Source organism: Lissotriton helveticus, chromosome 9 (assembly GCF_964261635.1).
Source record: "Lissotriton helveticus chromosome 9, aLisHel1.1, whole genome shotgun sequence".
Lineage (NCBI taxonomy): Eukaryota > Metazoa > Chordata > Amphibia > Caudata > Salamandridae > Lissotriton > Lissotriton helveticus.
Window position 1 is genome coordinate 644057577 of NC_136070.1, and position 26915 is coordinate 644084491.

General features: G+C 45.0%; 1 protein-coding gene across 7 annotated transcripts in view; it reads left to right on the forward strand.

Moving 5' to 3' along the window:
* The window catches only part of EHBP1L1 (EH domain binding protein 1 like 1), a 260212-nt gene that overhangs the window by 97450 nt on the left and 135847 nt on the right, over positions 1–26915 (forward strand). For all 7 annotated transcript variants that reach the window (XM_078660724.1, XM_078660729.1, XM_078660730.1 and 4 more), the window contains 4 exons: positions 16523–16618; positions 17834–17887; positions 18758–18936; positions 22935–23080. In XM_078660724.1, the coding sequence (XP_078516850.1) occupies positions 16523–16618; positions 17834–17887; positions 18758–18936; positions 22935–23080 (475 nt within the window). The remainder of the gene's footprint in view (positions 1–16522; positions 16619–17833; positions 17888–18757; positions 18937–22934; positions 23081–26915) is intronic.

Consider the following 26915-nt stretch of genomic DNA (forward strand, 5'->3'; position numbering starts at 1 on the left):
CCCTTTACCCAAAAACTGAAAACTGACCCTGAACCCTAAAAATACCCCTTTACCCGAAAACTGACCCTGAACCCTAAAAATACCCCTTTACCCAAAAACTGAAAACTGACCCTGAACCCTAAAAATACCCCTTTACCCAAAAACCCAAAACTGACCCAGAACCCTAAAAATACCCCTTCAACCAAAAACCCAAACTTATAATATTTTTGATAAAATAATATACTTACCAATACTTACGTTGTAGTGGTATGCGTTGTAAAAGTATCTGCGTTGTAAATACATGCGTTGTAATGGTACTTCGTTGTAATGGATCCTGCGTTGTAAAAATTGCGTGGTAAAGGTAGGTCGTTGTAAAAGTTGCGTGGTAAAGGTTGTATACCGAGCTATCCAACCACAAGTTGTAAGATGTCCTGTGTTACTTGCACCTGTAGGCCGGGCTTGGTCAAGGGATAAGTAAGTGGGAGTAGGAAAGCTCGTGGTCCCTTCCCACTGTCCCTCCATGCGTCTGCGTGTTGTGTGCCAGTGCTGCATGTGTGAACCTGCTGCCTGATTTTGCCCTCTACATTGCTGACTTTGACTGGCCCGTTGCCTCCCCTCACCTGCAATCAAGCGATCGGCACAGGAGGAGTTGAATCAGTGTGGTGCTGCCAGCCGCAGATGGGCTGGGCCCGCCCAACATGTCCCGTGCAATTTGCATGGCTGCTGCAGTCTCTCATCCCCTGCCATGGGAGAACAGAGGCCCGGCATGGAAGATATCACACCCACCATAGACTATAAATCATTGGAGATCTCAATAGAGCCCAATGGTTCTCCAAGATGGATCTCAACGCTGGGTATCACCAGCTTCTCCTTGTTCCGCTGAGTCACAATATAAACTTTGCAATGAACCTGGGCATAATGAGATACAAGAGTCTAAACTCTGGGATTTCATCTGGTTCTGAACTGTTCTAGAATGCAGTGATAGAGACACTATCAGGATTGAACAGTGCACTCAACATAAGTGATGACATCCTGGTACACTCCGAAACAATAGAGGAGGAATACTACCACGTGAAAGCAACCCAGAAAAGACTCTCAGATCACCATTTCACACTACAGCGAAAGAAGTGCAAGTTCTTCGAACATTAAGTTGAATTGTTTGGATACTTATTTTCTAAAGAGAGGATCAAGATTGACCCGAAGGAGTCAGACGACATCTGGAATGCCCTGGCTCCGGAATCGGTGACCAAAGTCAGAAGCTTCTTATGGATGATGAATTATTGCAGTCGCTTCATCCCAAACCTGGCAGCTGTAATGGAATTTCTGTGAGTCCTCATGAAAGCCTAGGCCAGGTGTGAGTAGGGACCCACCCACAATGACACATTCCAAAAGGTGAAAAAAAACCTGCTGTGGATACTATAATGGCACATTGCAAACCTTATATCAAGACTGAGTTAGTGGCTGATGCAAGCCTAGTGGAGCTCTCAGCTGCCCTGTACAGAAGCATGGAAAGGACCTATGCGCTCCGCTAGCCTTTGCAAGCCAGCCAGTTACTGAAGAAGAAATTCAATATTCTCAAACCGAGAAGGAATATGTGGCAATTTAATGGGGATGGTGCTACTTCCATCTATACCGATATGTCAGAAGTTTCTATGCCACTCAGACTGTATAGCCGTAGGTTTCAAGGCACTTCCCAGGGCCCACGGCGCAGAATCAATAAATGGGTAGTACAGCTCCAACAGAACAACCTGCCCATCACTATCGACCAGTAGTTAACAACCCTACCCACTATCTTTCAAGGCACCCCAGGGGAGTGCACAGACAATAGCCATCGGGCAAGCAGCAGAAACCAAGGAGTATGTAAAACCATCATGCAGACAGCCTGCCAGAATGCCGTGATACTTAATGACTGTATAAACCCACAAAACCCAGCAAAACGAGTGCTTCAGAAGATGAAGCTATCACTTCAGTTAAACCTGTGGAAGACGTTCTTGGTTCACCTTTGGGTACATGATACCCAGACCCGAAAGACATTCCTGCGGCTGCGTTGAGCACAGAACTGACCACCACCTGCAAGGGGCTCGTCCATAGAGAGCACCGCATGGTGGTCCCCTGAGCAAAGTGCAGTCAGTGCCCTTGCCCAACCAGGGCACCAAGGGGTGGCCACGACCAAAGCAAGACTTAGAGAGAAGTTGTGGCTGCCTAGAGAAACAACAACCTGGATGGAGCTGTGGAGGAAATGGTTGCTGAATGTCAAATGAACAGCTATGCAGACAGACAGGCCCCTGTTATAATCGAACGTCCTTGTATGTCACTGTTGACCAAACTCAGTGCCGATGCTGGTCCTCATTGATGCCCACCAACATTTCCTGTGGCTGAGCTGGTGATTACCACGGTATTTGAGCAAGTGAGACCACAGTTGGAAAATATCCTTGCTGTAGGTAGGTCGCCACTGGAAATCAGGCTGAACAATGTTAAACCTCTTTTCTAGGGTAGCAAATTCCATAACTACCTAAGGTGCTTAGAGATCAGCCACTGCAAGATCATTCCCAGGTGGTCACAAGACAAATGACACTGTGGAGCGTTTTATGCTCATCCTTAACAAGTTGTTTCACATAGCGCGAGGCGAAGGTGAAGACCCAGACTAGGAACTTTATATGCTTTTGCGAATATACACGAACACCCCTCACTGTGTAACCCAGTGCACCCAGGCCACTCTTCTATTTTGAGGGCCGCTCAGAGGTTCAATTTCAGCTGTTCCTCAGTGGTCTGCTGTTGTAAGTAAAAGAATTCAGGGGAGCTTAACAAGTTTATTTGCAGCCCAGAGACAAACGTGTAACTCACAAGCTGACCAGACTAGGTGAGGTCACATCAAAGGAACAGTGGTAGTATTCTAGAAGTGTATACATGAGGCAACAACAATGAAAACAGACTACATTAACATTATAAATATAGAATCATATTTACAACACATCTCCCTCCCTTGGAACACTAAAGAAAGAAAAACAAAAAGATGATATGTAGATTAAGGTGAACGTATCACCGTGCGTGATCACGCTCGTTGTTACCATGCAGAATCTGACGCTTTTAAAATACGTAAGAATAGGAGTCTATTCCGAGACGCGTTGCAATTACATACAAAGATGGCGGCTTACGTCTTATGGAATGACGCTAGATGACGTTGTACGGATACGCTAGCTTTGCTTGCGCGTCGTTCCTTGCTTGTACGTAGCTGCTTGGCGACGCTGCCAAGTGATGCGTGTCAGAACGAAAGCTTTGCTCGTGCGCGTCACAACGAAAGCTTCGCTCGCGCATACATTTTTAAAAGTCAGCTCACCGTAACTCGTCATCCTTTCTCCAAAAATTGATGCTCACACCAAAGTCTCTCAGCATTGATATTTCAATAACAGCTCTGCACACCGTGACTACGGTTCCCGCGTGAATACCGTTTGTCTTCTGTATTTTCATCGACTGAAGTAAATTCTTCCGCTGCAAAACTGAAGCGTCCCACTGTCTGGTCAGCTCAACAATCTCTCGCCAAAATGTTGTAAGTAAAAGAATCCAGGGAAGCTTAACAAGTTTATTTGCAGCCCAGAGACAAATGTGTAACTCACAAGCTGACCAGACTCCAACTGTCGAGACTGGAATCTCAGTTAGGTGAGGTAACATCAAAGGAACAGTGGTAGTATTCTAGAAGTGTATACATGAGGCAACAACAATTTAACATTATAAATATAGAATCATATTTACAACATCTGCCCTTTCTGAGTGCGGATGCCAGTCAACGGTGCCGGAAGCACAGTAACTTTGAAGCAGGATGATGGGAACCACCAGCCCAAAGCTACAAGAAGGAAACCAGGAGCTGATAAGAGACTTCCCCGTGGGTAAGCATTCAAACCCCTTTTCGAAAAGGGAGATTAAACTGTTATGAAAGTGAGGGGAACACAGATAACCTAAAATGGCGGAGAAATGCTGACCCGTAATTATTCCTTATTGAAGACCGTCCAGAGGAATGAAGAAATAGGACCGTGAATAACTACGAGAGGTCTCCAGACTGCCAGTCCCCAGGAGTCTGCACCTGGCAGTAGGGCAGAAGAAAAGAGAGGAGTGTAACAAGCAAAACTCACCCACCGTCCCAACCTCCCCTCTGGCCAAACCAATGTTAGCCATGCACGATAGACTCCCTGCACCGAATGATGCGACCCCAACACCTGGAGAGGGTGGAGGACTTTTGTGCTGCAATGAGCAGTATAACCTGAGGCCCCATCAGGTACCTAACAGAAGCTGAGAGACTATGTGTGTCAACTGGCGAGGACTCTACAAGCAGGACATCTCCCTGAAAACCATCTGGGTATAATCCAAATTAGGTGGGGGAGTACTGAGTTACCCGGCCACAATGGTAAGGCTTCCCCACGTTATCGGCACTTGGAGCCTGGGCTCAGCTGAAGGGATAAACAAATGGGACAGGAACCACTCATGGCCCCCCCCACAATGTATCACCATGCACCGGAAGATTGTGTGCCAGTGCTGAGTATGTGACCCTCCGCCTGCCTCTGCCTTCCGTAGGCGGACTGGGGTGCCTCAGTAGAGCTGAATATGCTGACCCCAACACTGTAGATGCAGGAGCTGTGCGGATGGACGCATAGGCACTGGAAGTAGCAGAGCAGGAGTGCTGCTGCAGCACCCCTAAAATAACCATGCTGGAGTTCTAAAGTTGAATGAGGGTTAAAGATTACCTTAAATTCTGTTTTCATCTTGTCACGTTTGCTGTGAGCTCAAAGACTGAGGTCAAATGTCAGCCGAGTCTTCTGAAAAATTGCTGCTTATTCTTTTAACATGGAGACTGGTGTTTAATTTTCTTTCTCTGACTGCAAATTGTGAGAATTTGCTAAAGTGAACTATGACAATCTTGCTGGTGTGAAAGGAGACAGTGAAAGGAAAGGCTGTGTTTTTTTTTTACATATAACAAACAACATGGATATACCTATAAATGAACTGTACAAATATTTCAAAATAAATAAGCAGTTGGGAAAGCAAGGGAAGCGCTGTTTTTGTTTTCCTAGTGATGTTCAAATGACAAATGTTCACTGAAACCCAATTTTCACACATTCTTGTTTGTGTGCTACATAGCGTTGTTGTTAAAACTGAATATCGGTGCAAATGTAGTGGTCATTTCAGTTGAAAATGTGATGCCTGTAACTGACAGTACACTAATACATTATTCTTCAGTAATATATTGTGGCAGTGTGCTCCAAAATCCAACTCCAGTTACAAACTACACACTTTCCACACCTTGCAAAATGGGTGTAGCTCACTTGTGACACTTGTTCTTTGTGTGATGGTTGGATTTTTCAGAATCTCCATGACTTCAGTGATGTAACATTGATGCAGCACCCCCACTCTGAAAATTGTTCCAGCAGCACTGGGTGGAAGGTAGGGGCTGGGCTGCAGGCCAGAATGGGAGTCAGTATTAGTCATTGGAAGTCAGTACAAGGGGTGCATTGGTAGAGGGCTGCCAAGGCCAGTATTACATTGGCATATCCGAAACAGAAAATGAGACAGAGCCGCTCGCCCGCCGATTGGGGGTAATGGCAAAGTTGTGGCCAGTATAACATGTAAAGCTATTTTGCATGGTACTTTTATGGGGAGTCGCGGGCATGGCTTGCGCCGACCAGCCACAGTCTAATTACATTTTATCCACGTGTTTTCACGTTGCCAAAGACTTGACTAACAGAAAGAAAGGAAGCAGTTATTTTATGTGACATTATACGCTTCTAAAATGCTCAAATGTATTTTATTGATGTTGGTCATTCTTTGTATAAAAACAATAGACCTCTTAAAATAAAAAAGGCGCTGTTATACGCCGCTCCTTTAGTGGCACGTGGTACGTATAAATTAATACCACACAAGAGCAAGACAGTCACACGCTATCTTGCTGTGTGTTTTTAAAGGTAAATTCACCCAACCAACAAGCACTGACCCACCATGAAAATACGAAATGTGCGCCATCATCAAGTGAATGGTCGTACTGGTCTTGTCTTCTTGAGCAAAAGTGACACCACAAGTCAGGCGAAGGAATCTGTCCGTGTCTATGATTTAGTACAGACAGACAGACTTTTTTGTGTCTGGTACTCTATTGTAACATGCACACGTCACTTTTCTCTTGTAACACACTGTTTTTGCTACCTCCTTCATTTTGTTTGCTTTAGATACTTGCACAAGTGCCACCATTGCCTACGTAACGTTTGTTCGTGTGTTTGAGTGTCTGCCATTTATTGAAGTATTATCCTTCTACCTGTGTTTGGTACTCTCTTGTAACCTGCACACGTCACTTTTCTCTTGTAACACACTGTTTGCTACCTCTTACATTTTATTTGCTTTAGATACTTGCACAAGTGCCACCATTGCCTACGTAACATTTGTTCTTGTGTTTGAGTGTCTGCCATTTATTGCAGTATTATACCTCTACTTGTACTTTGTACGCCTTTGTAACTTGCACACATGTCACTTTTTTCCTCCTGTAATGCACCGTTTGCTACCTCTTGTATTTTGTTTGCTCACAATTGTCACTTTTACCTCATGTAACTTAACGTTGGCTTTTTTAATTTGTTCACTTGTATTTAAACCTCTTGTATCATTAACGTTCCTATTGTGAAGCGCTCTGACACCTTCGGGTAAAGTCCGCGCTATATAAAAACGCATAAATAAATAAACAAACAAACAAACAAATAAATAAATAAATATTCTAATACACTCCCCACCCCCCCTCCGGAATGCGCCTATGCAACAAAGGTGGCAGCGTTAGTGGCACGGGCAGGGGGTAACTGGTGTTTATGACGTGCTGGTTTCAGGGCCGCCGCGCGCTGGCCAGCCTTTGTTTACTTCCAGCCTTGTCATTAGTATTGCAGAGACTCATACCGTCAGTGTGAAAGGTTACACCGGAGGTTAAATTATACGCCTGAAGTCAGACGTGATCTAATACGCAGGGCGGGGCCTTGGAGGCACGTGATGATAGCGTGCCCTGCGCACGTCAGGCCTCTCTGAGTGCGTCAAGTTAGGTTGTTAAAAAGCTGTGTGTTCGGCGAGGAAATGCCTGAAATGTAAAACGGAAAATATCAAATGAGTCAAGGGAGCTGCCTATTGTTTGGCTAGTCTCAGTGCTGGTGAACAGTGCTAAGACTTATGGAGGGCCATAACCTGTGTAGGGACCTACCCAACAAGAACTTTCGAGAACCATCCCTCAACTGCTTTAAAACCCTGAGCAACAAACATCTTATCACAAAACCAAAAAATCCCAAATGCAACAACATCCTCGGCATAGCGCTTAGTGCCATGGTATGGCGGGGATACGACTCTCCAACAGCACTTGGTTAAACTATTTACCATGCCCTCCTTCCTCCATCTCGCTCCAGCTATCTCACAGAGTCAACCAAAGCCTACAAAACAACAATAATGCTCCTTCAATTTCACTTCCCTTTGACATTCCCACATACACGACCTAATCACCCAGGTGCAAACTACCTACCCCACATGGAGCATCTGCTCTCATCGAGTCTCCCAATCAACCTGAATGCCATTGCGGATACATGTGTCCTAATGGAGCCATCGTACACCTTCAATTCCTCATTAAAGTAAACGAAAAAACAGTTGCCATCCAGCAGATGGATCAAATCATCCCATATTGCAGCACAGAGACCACAACAATTAAGGTGGTGCCCACTTTTCTTCAATCACAAAAGCACCACCCTCCTTCATCTTTTGAGTACACTTTCGGCTGTCACTCAGCTACCTGATATCAACCCGCTGTCATTACGCAAAAGAGTCAGAGAGAGAGTGCTTCCGTAGTTTTCCTACATCTTCTATTGATACCAGATTGTCCTGATATACCCCAGAGGCTCCGTGCCTACCACTCATTTGCTGGGTAACCAATCCTCTTTCTTTAGATCTTCAACTTGTACATGGTGTCCTCCTTACTAAGCAAGAATTATGATCAACCAATATGCCAATTACATAACTGTCTGAAAGTCCATAATCAAGACATCCATCTATTCAAGGAATGCTTTCTCCAAATCCATGCCTTCCTACCAAAGTTCAGTCTGACTAAAATGAAATGAAACATGAAATGAAACTAATTTATAAAGCGCACAAATATCAAATGGTATCAAGGCACTAGAGGCAATAGATGATAGGAATCAGAAAACAGCATGGGGAACCACAAACACTGCCGGAAAAAAGCCAGGTTTTAAGGGCCTTTCTAAAGGGCAGATGATTCTTACGGCTAGTTAAGTGGTGTGGAAGGGTGCTCCACAGCTTAGCCAGGGCCACTGAGAAGGACCTTCCTCCCCATCTTACCTTTCCGAAATATAGGAACCACCGCCATATTATGCTTGGCAGAGTAGCAGAGTGGAGTGGTCTGCTCTGCAAATTGCAAAAAAATTTGGTGCTGATAGATCAAAGTGCTGAACTGTACAGGGTTTTATGAGCAATACATAAGGCTTTAAAACTGATTTGCTGACTAACTGGAAGCCAGTGCAGCTTAGCAAGCGCAGTGGAAACTAGGAATTCCTAGTATAAGCCTTGCCGTTGCATTCTGAACAGTTTGAAGTTTCTTAATCAAATACTGGTTGATATTTAGATAAAGGGCATAGTAGTAATGGGTCCTCAAAGAGTTTAGTGCCAAAACTGCTGATTGTGAGATGTAAGGAAAATGTCCCACAATATTCTGACCATAATAAAATAGAATGATGCTGTCCGGCTCACCTGTAGATCAAAGGAAAGTAAATGGTCAACCATGACCCCAAGGGTTTATGCAGATTGCATAGGAGAAGACAAACCTCCCAACTCATCTGGCTGCCAGTTGCTGTTCCAGATCGAGGGCTAACCTCCAAAGTCAATGTGGTGACTTGACCACCATCCCAGGGCACTAGGACCCTGTGGGCAACGGGGCAGCGTCCAGGTCACTGGACATGACTTCCTGTGAGCAGGCAGGAAGCGGACACTCACCATCAGGACGAGGAAGAGGACGGACGCAAGAGGCGCCCAGAGCACATGTAGAAATAAAGATATGTGAACCGGTACCTGGCTCCTGCGTATTCATTGCCGCGCTGAGGCACCACTATACGACAACTGGCGACGAGGCGGTTTGGAAATCCACGCGTGTGCGTCCCTCGCAACAAAAGACAACAGGAATACAGGAGGCCACCCTGCATCGCTGTCTGGGGAAGAGGAGCTCATCACTGAAGCGGGAGCCCACCCCGACTGAAACGGACTGCGGGAAAGACTGCCGGCTGGGACCCCCGTCTGATCGGGTAAGCGCGGCTGAAAAGAGCGCGAAGAAAGAAAATAGGCGCGAGCTCTCGCGAGAGTCTCGACGGCCATCTTGGGGTCAGGCGGCCAGGGCCAATAGAAACGCTGCACGGCGGAGCGGCCATTTTGAAGCCAGGCAACGTTGCAGCAGGCGAGAAAGATCGCGAGACTTGGCGGCCATCTTGAAATCAGGCGCCCGGGCCAATGGGAAGGCTAGAATAACGGGCGGCCATCTTAGAAACAGGCAAAACGCCGAAAACAGAGGAAAAGGAGTAGAAAAAGCTCCAAATTGAGTGGCAAAGCAGTCACAGAAGATAGGAAAAGAGGCAGAAGGACTACTGTTTAGGAAAAGAAATTACAACACAATTAAAAAGGAGCAATTACAAGAGGAAGCCAAAGAGGTGAAAAAAAAATAAAAATAAATAAATAAATAAATAAAAAAACAGGAAAATATATAATAAAGGCATAACAGTACAAAGGCAACAGAAGGGCCAAAGAAAGAGAAAATGCCAGAAACAAAGCACAGTGCAAAGTATCGCACACCACTACCATTCAGTGTGTCAGAACCACAAGTGGGAATTCGATGGGAGAAGTGGATTGTGAAGTTTGAGCGCTATGTGGAGGCGACTGATGTGGTAGACGGAAAGAAACTAGGGCTATTCCTGAACCTTGCGGGGGATGAAGTGGAGGACCTCCTCATCACTCTGCCCCCGAGCGAAATAAAAACATATGACAAGCTGATCAAATGCTTGACGACGAAGTTTGATCCCCAAAGGAATGTCGATTTTGAAAGGTACAATTTCAACATGGCGTTTCAACAGCAGGACGAGTCAATGGATGATTTCGCAACAAGGCTGAGAAAACTGGTGGCTCATTGCGAATTTGAGAACTTTGACAATGAACAGGCCCTTCGCCTAAGATTGATAGAAGGCTGTCGCGACACAGACTTTCGCACAAGGCTACTTAAAGAACCGACGAGTGTAGAAAAGATTCTAGATTTGGCAAGAGCGGAGGCCAGGGCAATGGTGCAAGCCAGGCAGATGGACCGAAAGGGAGAACATCTACACCGGATGACAGACACCCGCAAGACGGGCAACTGGAAGAAAGGATCAAAGGAACAAGGAGCAAGAAAGGAGGGCTCGAAAGAAGGCTCTCAATGCTACAGGTGCGGTTTGGACTTCCCACACCGAGGAGCATGCCCGGCCTTTGGTCAGACATGCAGAAAATGCAACAAACCCGGCCATTTTGCCACCATGTGTCAAGGGGCACATTTCAGAAATGAAAGAGGAAAACAAAGAGTGACAACAACCAAACACGTACGGCACATGGAAGCGACCGAAAGGAGCTCGTCGGCGGGGTCGGAAGACGAAGATGAGGAACAAAGACCGGCAGGAAAGGTAGAACGCCTTTACCTCATGTCCACAGAGGAAGGGCAGGAGGAGGAGCACATCCGGTTAGTGGACAGGAAGTCTATAAAAAAGACGGATTGGGTGACCATCGACGTAGGGCCCCATCAAACAGAATTTGTGCTAGATAGCGGGGCCACATGTAACATCATGTGTGCCACAGAATATGATAAGATGAAAATAAAGCCTCCACTTAGACCGTCAAATGTCAAAGTATTCACATGGGGTGCACAGAATCCAGTAACAAACATGGGAAAATTCACGGAAACCATGACGCACAAGGGCAAGACCGTCACGGAAGACATACACGTGCTACGAGGAGACATTCCTGCACCATGCCTACTGAGCAATGTAACGGCCAAGATAATGGGCCTACTAAAAATGATGTACCACATGTCAGACAGAGAAAACATCCTACAAGAGTACCCGTCACTAACGAAAGGTCTTGGAAAATTAAAGGGAAGACAAATAACTTTACACATAAATGAATCAGTCAGGCCTATGGCCCAGCATCATAGAAGGGTGCCCATTCATCTACAACCTCAGGTAGAGGAAGAAATAAAGGCGCTACTGGAACAAGACATCATCGAGCCAGCAGAGGGGCCAACGCCATGGGTATCACCAATAGTGGCGGTGCCTAAAAAGGATGCTGCGCAGATAAGAATATGTGTGGACATGAGAATACCCAACACAGCCATAGAACGAGAACGACACCCAGGGCCGCACCTAGATGACATGATAAGTCGGCTGACCGGAATGAGGAAATTCTCCAAGCTCGACCTATGCAAGGGGTACCACCAGCTGGAGTTGGACCAACAGTCCAGATACATCACAACCTTCTCCACGCACCTCGGATTGTTTCGCTACAAGAGGCTAAGTTTCGGAATATCGTCAGCAGCAGAGATCTTCCAGGAAACAATAAGGCAAATAATAAGACCAATCAAAAACAGTCTGAACTATAGTGATGATATCCTGGTGTTTGGCAGATGTGATGACGAACATGATAAGGCGTTGAGAGAGGTGTGCTCACAGCTAGTAGAGGTGGGCCTGACCGTAAATGAAAAAAAATGCGAGCTAGGCAGGGAAGAACTGGTATTCTTCGGACACGTCTTCTCAAAGAGAGGAATGAGACCGGATCGGGGCAAGATAGACACCCTTGAAAAGGCAAAAGAACCAAAGGATGTCGCTGACGTGCGCTCATTCCTCGGTCTCGCCAGCTATTGCGCGAGATACATAAAAGACTTTGCGACAGTGAGTACGCCGCTGAGAGAACTAACGAAGCAGGGCCAAGCGTTTGACTGGACAACTGAGTGTCAAAGGGCGTTCGAAGAAATAAGGGCATCAGTGACGGCAGTGGACCACCTAGCGTACTTTGACCCGAGACTGTGCACCGAACTGACAGTGGATGCCAGCCCGGTAGGCCTTGGTGCGATACTAGCACAACACAAGCCAGGAAAAGACTCGCCGCGACAGATAGTGGCGTATGGAAGCAAGAGCTTGTCAGACATAGAAAGGGCATACTCTCAACCAGAAAAGGAGAGCTTGGCGGTTGTGTGGGCATGTGAGCACTATCACATGTTCATATACGGAAAACCGTTCACGATTGTAACAGATCATCAAGCGCTAGTGACAATCTATGGAAATCCAAAGGCAAAGATACCACCAAGAATTGAACGATGGGGAATAAGGTTGATGGACTACAACTTCACGATTGTCCACAAACCAGGGAAGGATCAAAATCCAGCAGACTACATGTCACGGCATCCGCTTCCCTATCAAAAAGGGGGCGCCACGATGGCAGAGGAATATCTGAACTTCATCGTGAGACAGAGCACTCCGGTATCGATAACAAATGAAGAACTAGAACGAGAAACAAAAGGAGACCAGACATTGCAAGCCGTTGGAGTGGTGGTGCGGCAGCAGAGGTGGAGACACATCAACAGCAACACCATCACGGCGGAAGGAGTCAATAAAGAGGAAATGCTGGCGTTCAAAAAGATAAGCGAAGAACTGTCGGAAACAGAGAAAGGAATATTAATGAGGGGCTCCAGAATTGTAATACCACGTCGGCTCAGAAAGAGAACAGTGGAACTAGCACATGAGTCGCATCGAGGCATTGTGGCGACAAAGAAGATGCTGAGAGAAAAAGTCTGGTTCCCGGGTCTGGACAACATGGTAGAGGAAGAGATAGCACACTGCCACACCTGTCAAGTAACAGGACCTCCCGCCAAACAGACACCACTAAAGATGTCGGAACTGCCACCGGCAGTATGGACGGAGCTGGCAACAGACTTCTATGGGCCGCTAGAGAATGGAAAATACCTACTAGTGGTCATTGACGAATTCTCGAGGTTTCCAATAGTAAGAGAAGTATCGTCGACGTCGGCAAGTGCTACGCTACCAGTGCTAGATGACATATTTGCCGCGTGGGGCTCCCCGCAAACACTGAAAACGGACAACGGTCCTCCATTCTCGGGAGAGGAATTCCGCAGATTCCTGGACTACCTGGGGATAAAACATCGGAAGATAACTCCCCTGTGGCCACAGGCCAATGGAATGGCAGAACGATTCATGGGGACAATAAAGAAAGCCATCATGAGGGCGAAGTTGACGCAAATATCTATTGGACAAGCGCTATGTCAAGTACTCAGAGACTACAGGAACACTCCTCATAGCTCCACCGGCAAATGCCCGGCAGAGCTGGTGCTGGGGAGATCGAGCAGAACACGGTTACCTCAGATAGAGGCAACGGGAAACACGACCAGAAGTGACATTGCGGCCAGAGATCACAAAGCAAAACAAAAAATGAAAGAATATGCCGACAAAAGGAGAAATGCGACAGAACACCAGCTGGCTGTAGGGGATCTGGTGGTAGTGCGACAGAAACAACAAAGGAAGTCGGACAGTCCATTCTCAAGAGACCCGCTGGTTGTGACTGATGTGAAGGGGTCAATGGTGACTGCAGCTTCAGACAACAAGGAAATAACAAGGAACAGCTCCCACTTCAAGGAATTGAAAGTGGAGGAAGAAGAACGTGCAACAACAACTGAAAACAGTGAACAAGAACAAAGACCAAAAAGGGAGACGGCACTAGCAAAAGAGGAAAACGAAGGACCAGAACAGAGCAGAGGACAAAGACCAAGAAGGGAGTGCAAGAAGACGAGAAGGCTACTGGAAGAAATGTAGAGACTTCTCTCTCTCTCTCTCTCTCTCTCTCTCTCTCTCTCTCTCTCTCTCTCTCTCTCTCTCTCTCTCTCTCTCTCTCTCTCTCTCCCGAGGCCAAGGACTTGCACATGGGACAAAGACATTCCGTTTGCAACAAAGGGGGAGATGTGGTGACTTGACCACCATCCCAGGGCACTAGGACCCTGTGGGCAACGGGGCAGCGTCCAGGTCACTGGACATGACTTCCTGTGAGCAGGCAGGAAGCGGACACTCACCATCAGGACGAGGAAGAGGACGGACGCAAGAGGCGCCCAGAGCACATGTAGAAATAAAGATATGTGAACCGGTACCTGGCTCCTGCGTATTCATTGCCGCGCTGAGGCACCACTATACGACAGTCAATAATCAGTTTTATTAGCATTTAACTTAAGGCAATTGTCCCTCATCCAGACGGAGCTGGCTTCACACAGTTAATAAAATTATTGGCTATTGAGTGCCTATCCTCTGTGATTGATGTAGGGATTTGCGTATCATCAGCGTAAGAAAATACCTGAAGACAAAATTATCGGATCAGCTTCTTTCGGGAGGAAACATATAAATTGAACAATGTGGGACTTAGTGAGGACCCCTGCTGACCCCACAAGGAAGGGCAAAAGGTTTAGATTTCAGCTGACCACAGGCTACTGTCTGTGTTCGATCCATTAAGAATGGCCTTAGAAGATTCAAGGCAGTGTCTTTAAAGCCCAACTGAGCTAAGTGGGACATGAGTAACACCGGGATCACCATGTTGAAGGCTGTGGACAGATCTAACAAGATCAATGCCGCAGCCTGACCCGCAACAACCAGCGATCTGATGTTATCTACACAGAGACCAAGGTGGTTTCTGTGCTATGGCCACTACAAACCTCAAATTGTGAAGGGTCCAGTAACTAATGGTCCTCCATAAATGCCGTATGTGACAGTGTGATATCACAGTAGGCACGGATAATTTCATTTAAATGTAGAGCCACAAGGAAGGAGTGCGCCTATTATTTAGGCTGTTAGGTCGACGGCGTTTCGATCCGGGTGCTGGGGGTCGCGTAACTAGTGTTGTTACTATATAAAGATGAATAACTATCTTTTGACATAAAAACGGGTACTCTCCTTCTTTTCTTCCAAAGTAATGCTATGTGCATGCTATTTATAATTGTCTACCGACTCCTACCTTTCAGGACACTGTGTTTTTGTTGCATCCTACCTACCCAGTCCTGAATTGGTCTATGGGTTACACTCCTGTTAATCTTACAAAAATGTTATGTCTCAAGCATGCCCATTCCTAGGTACATGCTTTGGAAAGCAGCCAATTGTTGTCCTTGTATGCGTTTCTGAGGAAGCTGTATTGAATGTGCCGTTACGTAAGTGCAGGAAGACATCATGTGTTGTACGTGTACAAATACATCATAAGTAAGTGCACAAAAGGCAGTAGTTCAAAATAGTCTGTTCTGTCATTTGTTCAGAAGATGTGCCAGAGAGGAAGGTTGAATCATCTACCTAAGTTTGGGAACATGACATAGCTTGCATGATTTCATTCTAAGTATGGAAGCCTGACTCATTCACAGGGCAAGTCCCTTTTATTAGTTTTTACATATCTTCAATTGAAAGAATTCCTTCTAAGGTTTAGGTAAAGTCACGAGTTGATAGAGTCCAAACTTCTTTCTTAGAATAAAATGACAAGTCCATTATCTGTGCACAGGGAGAATTTCTGCTTGGGTAATCCAACTGATTACTTTTTGTTGTGTCCGCTCTTTGTAGCTATTGGGTGGGGGAGGAGGAGGGCATGTTTTAATAGGGACCAGCGCATGACGTGGAAGTTAAAGAAGCATCAAGGTTTTTTTCTTAGTTTTGATACAAACCATGCATGGATGAATCAGTGTCAGGGCTTTAGAGTACTTTGATGTCCTGGGAAGAATCATTTTATGAGTATGAAACGATGTTGAGTTTTGAGTATATCCATTCCAGGAGTTTGTGGTTAAGCCATGTCCAAAGCAAATCCGAATTTGAAACTGTGAAACTGTGTGAATTTGGAAGAATGTGTAAATGAGTATGAGAAGCATTTATTCCTTTGTTGAATCAATTTGCGTGTTTATAATAAATTCAGACTGTGTGCAAATCCATTCAGTGACTGTGGAGCATCTTTGTCTTCAGAATATCTATTACATATGTGTAGGTAGATCAGTTCAATGGACTTAAATTGATGTAATGCCCTAGGCAAATTCATTCCATGAGTTTAGAAGCAATGGCATCCTTGGGCAAATATATTCCCTGAATGTAAAACAGCAGAAGGCTTTGGGCCTGTCAGTGCATTTAGTACGGTGCAGTGCCTGGTAATTGGAGAGTGTTTACCTTAAGTTTGAAAAGATGTCTTTTCTCGGTTGCGTCCTTTCTGTGTGTAGACTTGGAAGTCACACATTGAGCTAATCCGTTCCCTTGGATTGTTTAGGGATCATCCTGTTGGTGCATTAGTGGTCTTTTTGAGGTTATATTATCTCAGATGAGGACATTAGTAAACAATGAGTAAAAGTCTGGAGGACCAGCGTGTGTGAGATTGACATATATATGTACCAACCTCAGCCTAGTCATTACACATCTAGGTATAATCTTCTTCTGTTCTCTTTCTTTTCTTTTAGCCTCACAGCTGGCAGCCGGGCATCAAGAACCCCTACCGAGGAGTAGTAGTGTGGATGGTGCCAGAGAACGTGGACATAAGTGTGACTCTGTACCGGGTAACAACACTTAACCTTTCTGCACAGTTATTAAAGACCTTATCAACACATAAGGCATCACTGGACTAAATGGTCCATGTACTTTTCTACTGTGACTACACACGTGTGTCGAGGCAGCTTTTAATTCATATGCCTTGCTTTATTATCTATACAGATTTCTGAGAAAGTATTCATTGCTCTCTCTCTTTCTGCAATCTTGTGTCTTGATGGCTGGTTCTACAATTGGCCTTATGGGAAAATACCCACCTTCTGTACTTCATTTATCCTGTTGAGATGTTTGCATGTCTCTTTCATGTTCCATTGTTCCTCTGAAATGCAATATTTTAATTATCTGTATCTTCTGGGCTATACTTAACCTGTTTTATTCTTCTAGATATGTGGTCCCTAAATCAGCACTGCACACAGTACTCTAGATGTCACACTTAACACTAGAAACATTTACCAGCTGTGGCTATCACAATGGCAAATAATACTGTTGATGTGGACATTAGATATGCACCTAATGTTCTAAACTCTGTGCTCCAGATTACGCTGGGCACAGTGGGTGGATACCCACATTCATAATGGTGCGTTACTCAATGATACGCCCTCAGAACTGAACGGAGTTGTCCGCACAAGACCACCAGATCCACACACCGCGCTGCAGATTAGCACCTAGAGTTAGTCACATTAATACAGATGAGGCCTCCATCCAGTATTGTATGTATCAAAGGCATCGGAGCACTGTAGGTGGGCAAATACATATTCACTGTGTGTGATTAGAGAAGTACCTAGATTCTAAGACCGAGAGTGGGCAGTGTTCTTTAAATTTGTGTTTTTGAAGCTGTTTCCTAAATTGGAGCAGGGTTAGGGCTTTCCTGATGGATACAGGGATGTAGTTCCAGCTTTGGATGAAATAGTCCAGATGAGGTCTACACATTGTTCTTCTTTACTTATGGCAACCGAACATAGCAAAATATTCTAGTTGAGATTCTGAGATTTGGATAAAACATTCCAAGCTAATGTAATTGGCCGCAATAATCCATACAAGGTCTCACTAGTCCTTTATTGTCTCATTTTTGGGAGAGTGAGCCATTCTGAAAAATATTGGATGGCAGAATTGTATTTTGTTCAGTTCAAGTCTCCTATAATGCATGATTGTTAACCTTGAGGTGCAATGAGAACTTGTAGTTGTTGAGTGCGGCTTTTCTCATCAGCTGACGTTTTGTATTCCAGGACCCCCACGTGGATGAGTTTGAAGATAAAGAATGGACCTTTGTAATCGAAAACGTACGTCAGCCAATTTCAGCTGCTAATGCCAGCAAATAATGTGACTGGGTAAGGGGCTTCAAAGCCGAAGTTCCACGTGGAGAAATGCAAGAGAGAGGAGAGCAGAAGTGTTGTAAAGGTTTGAAACATGAGGAAGAAGATGGAGAAGCAGCATAGAAAGCATGAAAGAGAGGGCAGAAAGCTAAACAATAGACCAGGCCTTCTCTCTGGCTTGTTTTCTTTGTGAGGGCTGGCTTGACGTTTCCAGTGCTCCTTATCCCAGCTTAATCATTCCCCGTAATTGTGAGGTTAAACTGCATTGTACTAGTGTGACATTGTCCCCACACTTCCAGTACCAAGTTTATATCTCCCCAGTACTACAGTCTTCTGAGTCCCACACTCACTGACACCATGTTTATCTCTCCCCAGTTCTCTTGAGCCCTACATTCTCTGACCCATGCCCTACAGTCTTGTGGTCCCCACACTCGCTGATCCCAAGCACCCCTGTTTGAGATTATAAAATTGGGGCCACAACACTCACATACAGAGCGCTAACCTCCCCACGGCTCTAGAGTCTGATTGAACCCACAAGCATGCGTTCTCCTTAATGCTGCATGGGTACCTAACTCAAGGACACACATTTTAGCCTCTCCTGTGCCGCATACTGATGTATTAATCCGCATGTCAGCTCCATAGCTTACAAAGCCCCAACACTGGTGGCCTACTTTGCAAAGGTTTCTTCATTGAGCAGGTAGTACAGATGCCTGAGTAATCAACAATCAAGCGTAAGCCACCCTAGTCACATAAAATGTTTTGTATATCGGTCCCTTAGTGATACAGAATACACCAAATAGTGTCTGATGTTTGTTTTCACCCACATTCTATCCTCAGGAGTCAAAGGGCCAACGGAAGGTCCTCGCCTCAGTAGATGTGAACATGAAGAAGTTTGTGAGTGCGACGCCTACACAGACGGAGCTGAAACTCAAGCTCAAACCACGCTCGGTCAAGGTAGTGGCTGCCACCCTGCAACTCTCCTTGTCCTGTGTCTTCCTACGTGAGGGCAAAGCCACGTAAGTCATACATCATTTTAGCTCCTTGCTATCTACACCACACTCTCCCTCCAGTATTTGTGGCACATGGAAGCGGGAGAATGAAGTCCCAAGTTAAATGAAATTGAATATTCTACCTCTTTCCAGTCTCATCTTGGTTACTGAACTTATATATTTGGGGTTGGGTGGTGTTTGTGATATTGATGCAGAAACGTGCATCCTTTTAAAAGTTGAAGCCAGTAGAAGCCGCTCCTACTAATTGTAGCCATTGGAAGCAATTCCTACTGCTTGTAGCCAGTAGAAGCCACTCCTACTGAAGTTAGCCAGTAGAAGCCACTCCTACTGATGTTAGCTGGTAAAAGCCACTCCTACTGATTGTAGGCAGTAGAAGCCACTCCTACTGATGTTAGCTGGTAAAAGCCACTCCTACTGATTGTAGGCAGTAGAAGCCACTCCTACTGATGTTAGCCAGTAGAAGCCACTCCTACTGATGTTAGCCGGTAGAAGCCACTCCTACTGATTGTAGGCAGTAGAGGCCACTCCTACTGATTGTAGGCAGTAGAAGCCACTCCTACTGATGTTAGCCAGTAGAAGCCACTCCTACTGATGTTAGCCAGTAGAAGCCACTCTTACTGATGTTAGCCAGTAGAAGCCACTCCTACTGATGTTTGCCGGTAGAAGCCACTCCTACTGATTGTAGGCAGTAGAAGCCACTCCTACTGAGGTTAGGCAGTAGAAGCCACTCCTACTGATTCATGACAAGAAGCAAAGGGGCTGTAATTCAGTTAATAGGAAATGTGTTAAATTAGTTGTTGCTCTTACTCTCCTCCAAGGGATCCTAAAAAATATGGAGTTCTGCAGGAACAGGAGCAGTCCCTCACATAAAACATAATGAAGAAAAGGCTCCAATCTCCGGCAGCACTTCCTTGTGCTCCTTGGCAGTAGCCACAGTTTCACAGATGGCTTTCTAGACCCCTCCCTTTGATTTTGCTAAGAGAAAAGCCCAATCAGCATCTACTTTTTTTGTCGCTGACTGGGGTTCTCTCTCAGCAAAAGCACGGTGAGGAGCAGAGACATCCTTATGAGGAACGGCTAGTATTAGAAGAGCATGAGGGAGTAAAGCAGGAGAATAGAGCAGTATGCCTAACTTGTCTTGGAGATAAAAGGAAGCAGCTTCAGATTTCCCGACAATCACGCTTGCATATAATGTTAAAATATATCATATGCCAAGCAGGGCACATGAGAGGGTCGTAAGAGGCAGCGGAAAGGGAGAGGGATGCGGATTGGTATGAGTACTAAGTGAGAGAAACAAAATATTTCGTAAAATAATCAACATTTTTTAGGACTTGCAAAACAGAAATGTGAGAGAGTGTGCATACAAACATCCTAGGTGAAATCCGACTGACACATCACCATACTCGACTTAAAGCACCTGTACCCAACTAATCATCGTAAAATACATTTTTTAGAGGGGTGTAACACCCCAAACACTTCCCCTGAACCTACGCCCCTGATAACAGCCCACAAAGCAAGCATTCTGTTTGGCTAGCTTGCTCCCAAAGTTACATCTGTGGTGCTTATAAGTGAAATTGCCTTTTAGTCCACATTGTTTTAAGACAAAATTCTATGACACTATTGCTGTTTCGTATCATATTTGTATTTATATATAGCTTTCCAGCTCTGAGGCGGCTTTGAAGCACTTTCTCTGTGGGTCTCAAGCTCCTCTGTGATATGTACAACATTAGTCATCCAAATGGAACTACAGTTTATCATTCTTAGTATGACTTAGATGTATGTATGTGGTATTTGTATAGCGGAAACCTAGTCCACAGTAGCGGTGTAGGTTAAAGGAAAGCTTACAGTCATCGAGTGATCTGTAAGTGGGAACTGGGAGAAGAAGTGCTTTTCTTTTTTTTACACTTCTTAGTCTCCAGTCTTATGGTGCCCTGGTTGCGGGTGTGCTGAGATCTTCCACAGAATGGGTGCTTGTCTGCAAAATTAAGTAGATTGTAGGTCATGGTGGTTTTGTAAATGATGCTGCTGGTTTTGAGGATAGTGTGTGCCGACAAAGGGAGCCAATTCAGGATCTGGATGAAGGCTGCTCTTTCTATCAGTTTTCAAAGGAATGCCCACATGAAATTTACCTTTAGTTTGTAAAGTCAGCCAGCTGGCCCACATGTGTTCTATTTTTACCATGTAGGATACCTCGAGCTCTTCTGGAGATGCACGTATAGTTAGGAAATTGTCTGTTTTTTCCCCGTAGTTTTATATAGCGCAAACTTGACCCGAAGGTGTCAGAGCACTCTACATGAGCACACAAAGACACATTCAGTTTCGTTAGGCACTAGGAGATTAAGTGATTTGCCCAGAATCACAGGATGTTGAGCGCCGTTGCGGAGACTCGAACCCGGTTCCCCAGATTTGAGGTTGACGCCCTAGCCATTAGGCCTCAAACCCTCCCCAAATGAGTCTCCCCAAAGATGAGTCTATGTCACATTTTTGTGTGTGTTTTTTTTTAAATATATTGACCTACCAAAATATTGTATCCACAATATTGACTGCCAGCATATCAGCAAGGTAAGAATCTATAGAAAAGTATAGATTTACTATTCTAAGATCCACATCTATGCACATGATATTTTGTTAGTCGTCGTTGTGGATACAATATTTTCGCAGATCAATGTAATAATCATGATATTGTGGTATTGCCCGTTGTTGGTTATGTTTATAGCAGATATTATGACTGTTGTTGAGAGAGTTCCTTGAACAACTGTGGCAGACATGAATCTGATGGTGAGAACCACTGACCTTCACCAGTTTGTAGAATTCGAAAAGTCACAGTTGCTAAACTATGCAAGCGACTTTTCTTTCTTTCTTTCTTTCTTTCTTTCTTTCTTTCTTTCTTTCTTTCTTTCTTTCTTTCTTTCTTTCTTTCTTTCCTAAACATAAGCCATACAATGTGCAAATTATGAAATTCACATTCTAATACATTAATTAATACAATAAAAGTGGAGAAAAACTGTAAGTTGACACCATTCACAAGTAAAGAATCGAAAAGCAAAAATTAAACTTTGGCAAATTGCTAACTCTTCTCAGAAGAATAAAAAGTAAGATAAAACTAACAAAGTGCTCAGTGCAAGTGGTAAATAATAGTGCTCTTTTGAGCATCAGGGGTACCACAAGGGGCAGATGTTTAAATACTTGCCCAAAATATAGCAAGTCAGCTCTTGTCCCAAACAGTCCCCAAGAGCCTTTGCTTGAGTAACATGGACGTTTGTTAACTCAAAAGAGAGTCTAGTAGCAAGTTACATGAGGAACACGTTTGCGGCTTTTTAAAGACAGCACAGATGGAGCATGCGCGCTGCATAGGCGAGACCTAAAAAGGGTTTGATGTAGAATTCAAGTCTTTATTTATTTTTTATTATTATTAACACAATTTGAAATAGCGCACAAATCATACCTGCAGGGGGACCTCAGCACTCGAATTTCACAATGGCTGAGTTATTACCTGGACGATATTTCTGCCTCAGAAAGGTCACCGTGCCTGTTAGGTACAACATGCTCGACTCTATCTCAGAATCCAAACTTTAGTTTGTGTGAATGCGTAGTTGTGTTTTCTACATGTCATATTCTCGTTGGTATCTTCTGGATGCTGTCACGCGTGAGGCGGAAGTTATGAGTGTCTGTGTATGGGAGGGGGGTCCTTGGCCCAGGGATGTATGACATTTAGTGCTTAGGGGTGCTGGATAGTGAATAGTTTAATTTACTATTCCAACTCCAGTCCCCGTGGATAGTAGGGAAGGTGTTGGATAGTAAATTAAATCTATTCCCTATCCTAGAGCGCCCCCCAGCGCAATGCGTTGTAATGGTTTGCGTTGTAAAAGTTGCGTCGTAAAGGCACTGTGTGGTAAAAGTTGCGTTGTAAAGGATGTTTCCCTTGGCCCAGGAATGTGGAAGGTTTGTTTTTGTGTTGACGCTTGGCGGGTGCCCCTCCCTGACTGTGCCCGTCTTTGGTGCAGGGATGAAGACATGCAGAGCCTGGCCAGCCTGATGAGCGTGAAGCCTGCGGACATCGGCAATCTGGACGACTTTGCAGACAGCGACGACGAGGATGACAAGCAGTCTCGCCAGGATGACCGTTCGTCCCCCGGAGCAGCACCCGTAGGTGGGGCCCGAGCTCTGCCCGCTAACAACCGCTTTTGTGGCATTCTTTCTGCTTGGCTGCACCATGTTCCGCGCACACTGATGACGCATCTCCGGCTTGCCTGTTAATGCTCACTCATATGTCCTGGAGCAGGGTGCTACTCGCCGAAAAAGTGCTCCAACTCCTCATCCGGGGTAGCAAGCGCTATATAAATGCAGACTTTTTTCCCCACTTCTATCCCTCCTCTATCCTTCGCAAGCCAAATAACTGACTAACATATCCATCATTCAAATTACTTTCATATTTCACTATACTGATTAACCACTAATCCTTTATGGGTTCCGGAGCAGCGTGCTACTCGCCGAAAGAGCACTTTAACACCCATCAGGGATAGCAAGCGCTATATAAATGCCAACTTTTTTCCTTCTTATATCTCTCTGCTATCCTTCTCTTTCCAAATAATTGACTAACATATCCACCATTCAAATTACTTTAATATTTCACTATACTAATTCACCACTAATCCTTTATGGGTTCCGGAGTAGCGTGCAACCCACCGAAAGAGCACTTCAATACCCCATGAGGGGTAACAAGCGCTATAGAAATGCAAACCTTTTTCCCTTTCTATCCCTCCCCTGTCCCTCCCAATCCAAATAATCTAACATATCCACCACTCAAATTACTTTCGTTTTTCACTATACTAATTCACCACTAATCACTTATTGATCCCGTTGTAGCGTGCTACTCGCTCGCCGGAAAAGCGCTTTGAGGCCTTGTCAGGGGAAGTGAGCGCTATATACATTTAATTACAATATGTTTAACAGTGGGGACTAAGGCAGGCTTAGCTCCCTGTTCATAGATAATGTGCAAGATCCAGTCATTCTTAGTTCAATACCTGCTTCTGGCCGCACAGGAGAAGGGTTATATTTCTCAAATTGTTTTCCCGCGACTGCATCCCTCTCACAACCTCTTATGAATTGTAGTTCACCTCTCATGCATTTACCCCTTCACCATATAGCAACAATAATGACCCTTACCTGGCATTTTATGCTGCGCTTCTGCTGTGCCTTAACACTGTAAATAAGAACTAATGTTACCAAATTAAATGGTACACATTTTACCGACTTCCGAAAGATGAGCTGACCCTTGCTTGGATTCCAACTCATTACCTGCCGGTAACCGCATATGTCAGCAAGGAGCATTTAACCGACTGAGTAGTCCAACCTTGTGTACCATTTGCGTGTTCCCCTCCTGTATATTTATGCGATCATGGAAGCCCTCTCCTCTGTACAGGGCCCTGTGCCATGTAGGAAGGTTTGTGCTTAATTGTAAATTACATACATGCTTCTTTTACAGGGTACCACTCCCAGCCAGGAGTTAGTTCCACGTTTGTGAGCATTTGTGGCTAAAGTCACAAACGTGAGACATGGGCCATCCTCTGGTTTTATAGCGACACCTAGTGGCGGCAAAGGTTATCTGCCTGATCCATAACAAATCACAAAAGCCGTCTAATCCTACTTTACCCACCTCAGCTGCATCTCAGAGGCTGAGGCATCGCATACGCGGAGCTGCCGTCAGCTCAGGCTGCTGTCATAAGAGTTATTGATTATTCGGTCCCCAGGTCTGTGTTACTTCTGCCGGATCTCATCCCTCCGAAGTCAGAGTAAAAACAGAATTTGACACACCCAAGCCCTTATTACATGGCCACGGCTATTCCTAAACCTATCCATCATGCGTCATCATAAGATCAGCCCTTCCAGTTGGAACTAGCAGTGGTATTGCATAAGAGTGTTTCCTTTCCGAACCACAGGTATCAAGGGGTGCAGCGTTCCAGTTCCAAGCGGCGGATGCCAATATAAGAGCAATATCCCTGACAGAAGGTGTCAATGTAACACCAGTGTCCTAGACACGGGCAGAAGTTGTCAATTTAAAAGCAGGACATAGACTCGGAAAGCACAGTACCGTGGACCTGTGCCTAAGGTGTCAATGTAAGAGGAGTATCCTAGACCCAGAAAACACCAGTATCCCATGCCCAGAAAACACCAGGCCCAGAAAACACCAGTATTACAGGCCCAGAAAACACCAGTATTATATCACAGACCCAGAAAATACTGAAAACACTAGTATCCTAGACCCAGAGACACTAGTATCCCAGACCCAGAAAACACCAGTATCCTAGACCCAGAAAACACTAGTATCCCAGACCCAGAAAACACCTGTATCCTAGACCCAGAAACACTAGTATCCCAGGCCCAGTAAACACCAGAATCACAGGCCCAGAAAACACTAGTATCCTAGACCCAGAAAACACCAGTTTCCAAGACCCTAAACACACTAGTATCCTAGACCCAAAAAACACAGGTATCATAGACTCAGAAAACACCCGTATCCCAGACCCAGAAAACACCAGTATCCCAGACCCTGAAAACACCTGTATCCTATACCCAAGCAACACAAGTATCCTAGACCCAGAATCACCAGTATCCTAGACCCGGAAAATACTGTATCCTAGACCCAGAAAACACCAGTATCCTAGACCCTGAAAACACTAGGATCCTAGACTCAGAAAACACCAGTATCCTAGACCCTGAAAACACTATTATCCTACACCCATAAAACACCAGTATCCTAGACCCTGAACACACTAGTATCCTAGACCCAGAAAACACCAGTAACCTAGACCCTGAAAACACCAGTATCCTAGACCCAGAAACACCATCATCCTAGACCCAGAAAACAGTAGTACCCTGACCCAGAAAACACCATTATCCTAGACCCAGAAAACACTAGTATCCTAGACCCAGAAAACACTAGTAGGCTAGACCCAGAAACACCATTATCCTAGACCTAGAAAACACTAGTATCCTAGACCCAGAAAACACTAGTATCCTAGACCCAGAAACACCATTATCCTAGACCCAGAAAACACCAGTATCCTAGACCCTGAAAACACAAGTATCCAGACCCAGAAACACCATTATCCTAGACCCAGAAAACACCAGTATCCTAGACCCAGAAAACACTAGTATCCTAGACCCAGAAAACACCAGTATCTTAGACCCTGAAAACACCTGTATCCTAGACCCAGAAAACACTAGTATCCTAGACCCAGAAACACTAGTATCCTAGACCCTGAAAACACTAGTATCCTAGACCCAGAAAACACCTGTATCCTAGACCCAGAAAACACTAGTATCCTAGACCCAGAAAACACCCGTATCCTAGACCCAGAAAACACTAGTATCCTAGACCCAGAAAAAACTAGTATCCTAGACCCAGAAAACACTAGTATCCTAGACCCAGAAACACCATTATCCTAGACCCAGAAAACACCAGAATCCTAGACCCAGAAAACACTAGTATCCTAGACCCAGAAAACACCAGTATCTTAGACCCTGAAAACACCCGTATCCTAGACCCCGAAAACACTAGTATCCTAGACCCAGAAAACACCCGTATCCTAGACCCAGAAAACACTAGTATCCTAGACCCAGAAAACACCCGTATCCTAGACCCAGAAAACACTAGTATCCTAGACCCAGAAAACACCAGTATCTTAGACCCTGAAAACACCCGTGTCCTAGACCCTGAAAACACCCGTATCCTAGACCCAGAAAACACCTGTATCCTATACCCCAAAAACACAAGTATCATAGACTCAGAAAACACCAGTGTCCCAGACCCAGAAACCCCCAGTATCCCAGTCCCAGAAAACAAAAGTATCCTAGATCATGCCGGACGCTGTCAATGTAAGAGCAACATTCCAACCCAGACAGTTCTCACCTCAGAAAGCAGAATAGCACATCCAAGCAGCAGGTTGTACCATACGATTACATGCTACCGTAAGAATATATTC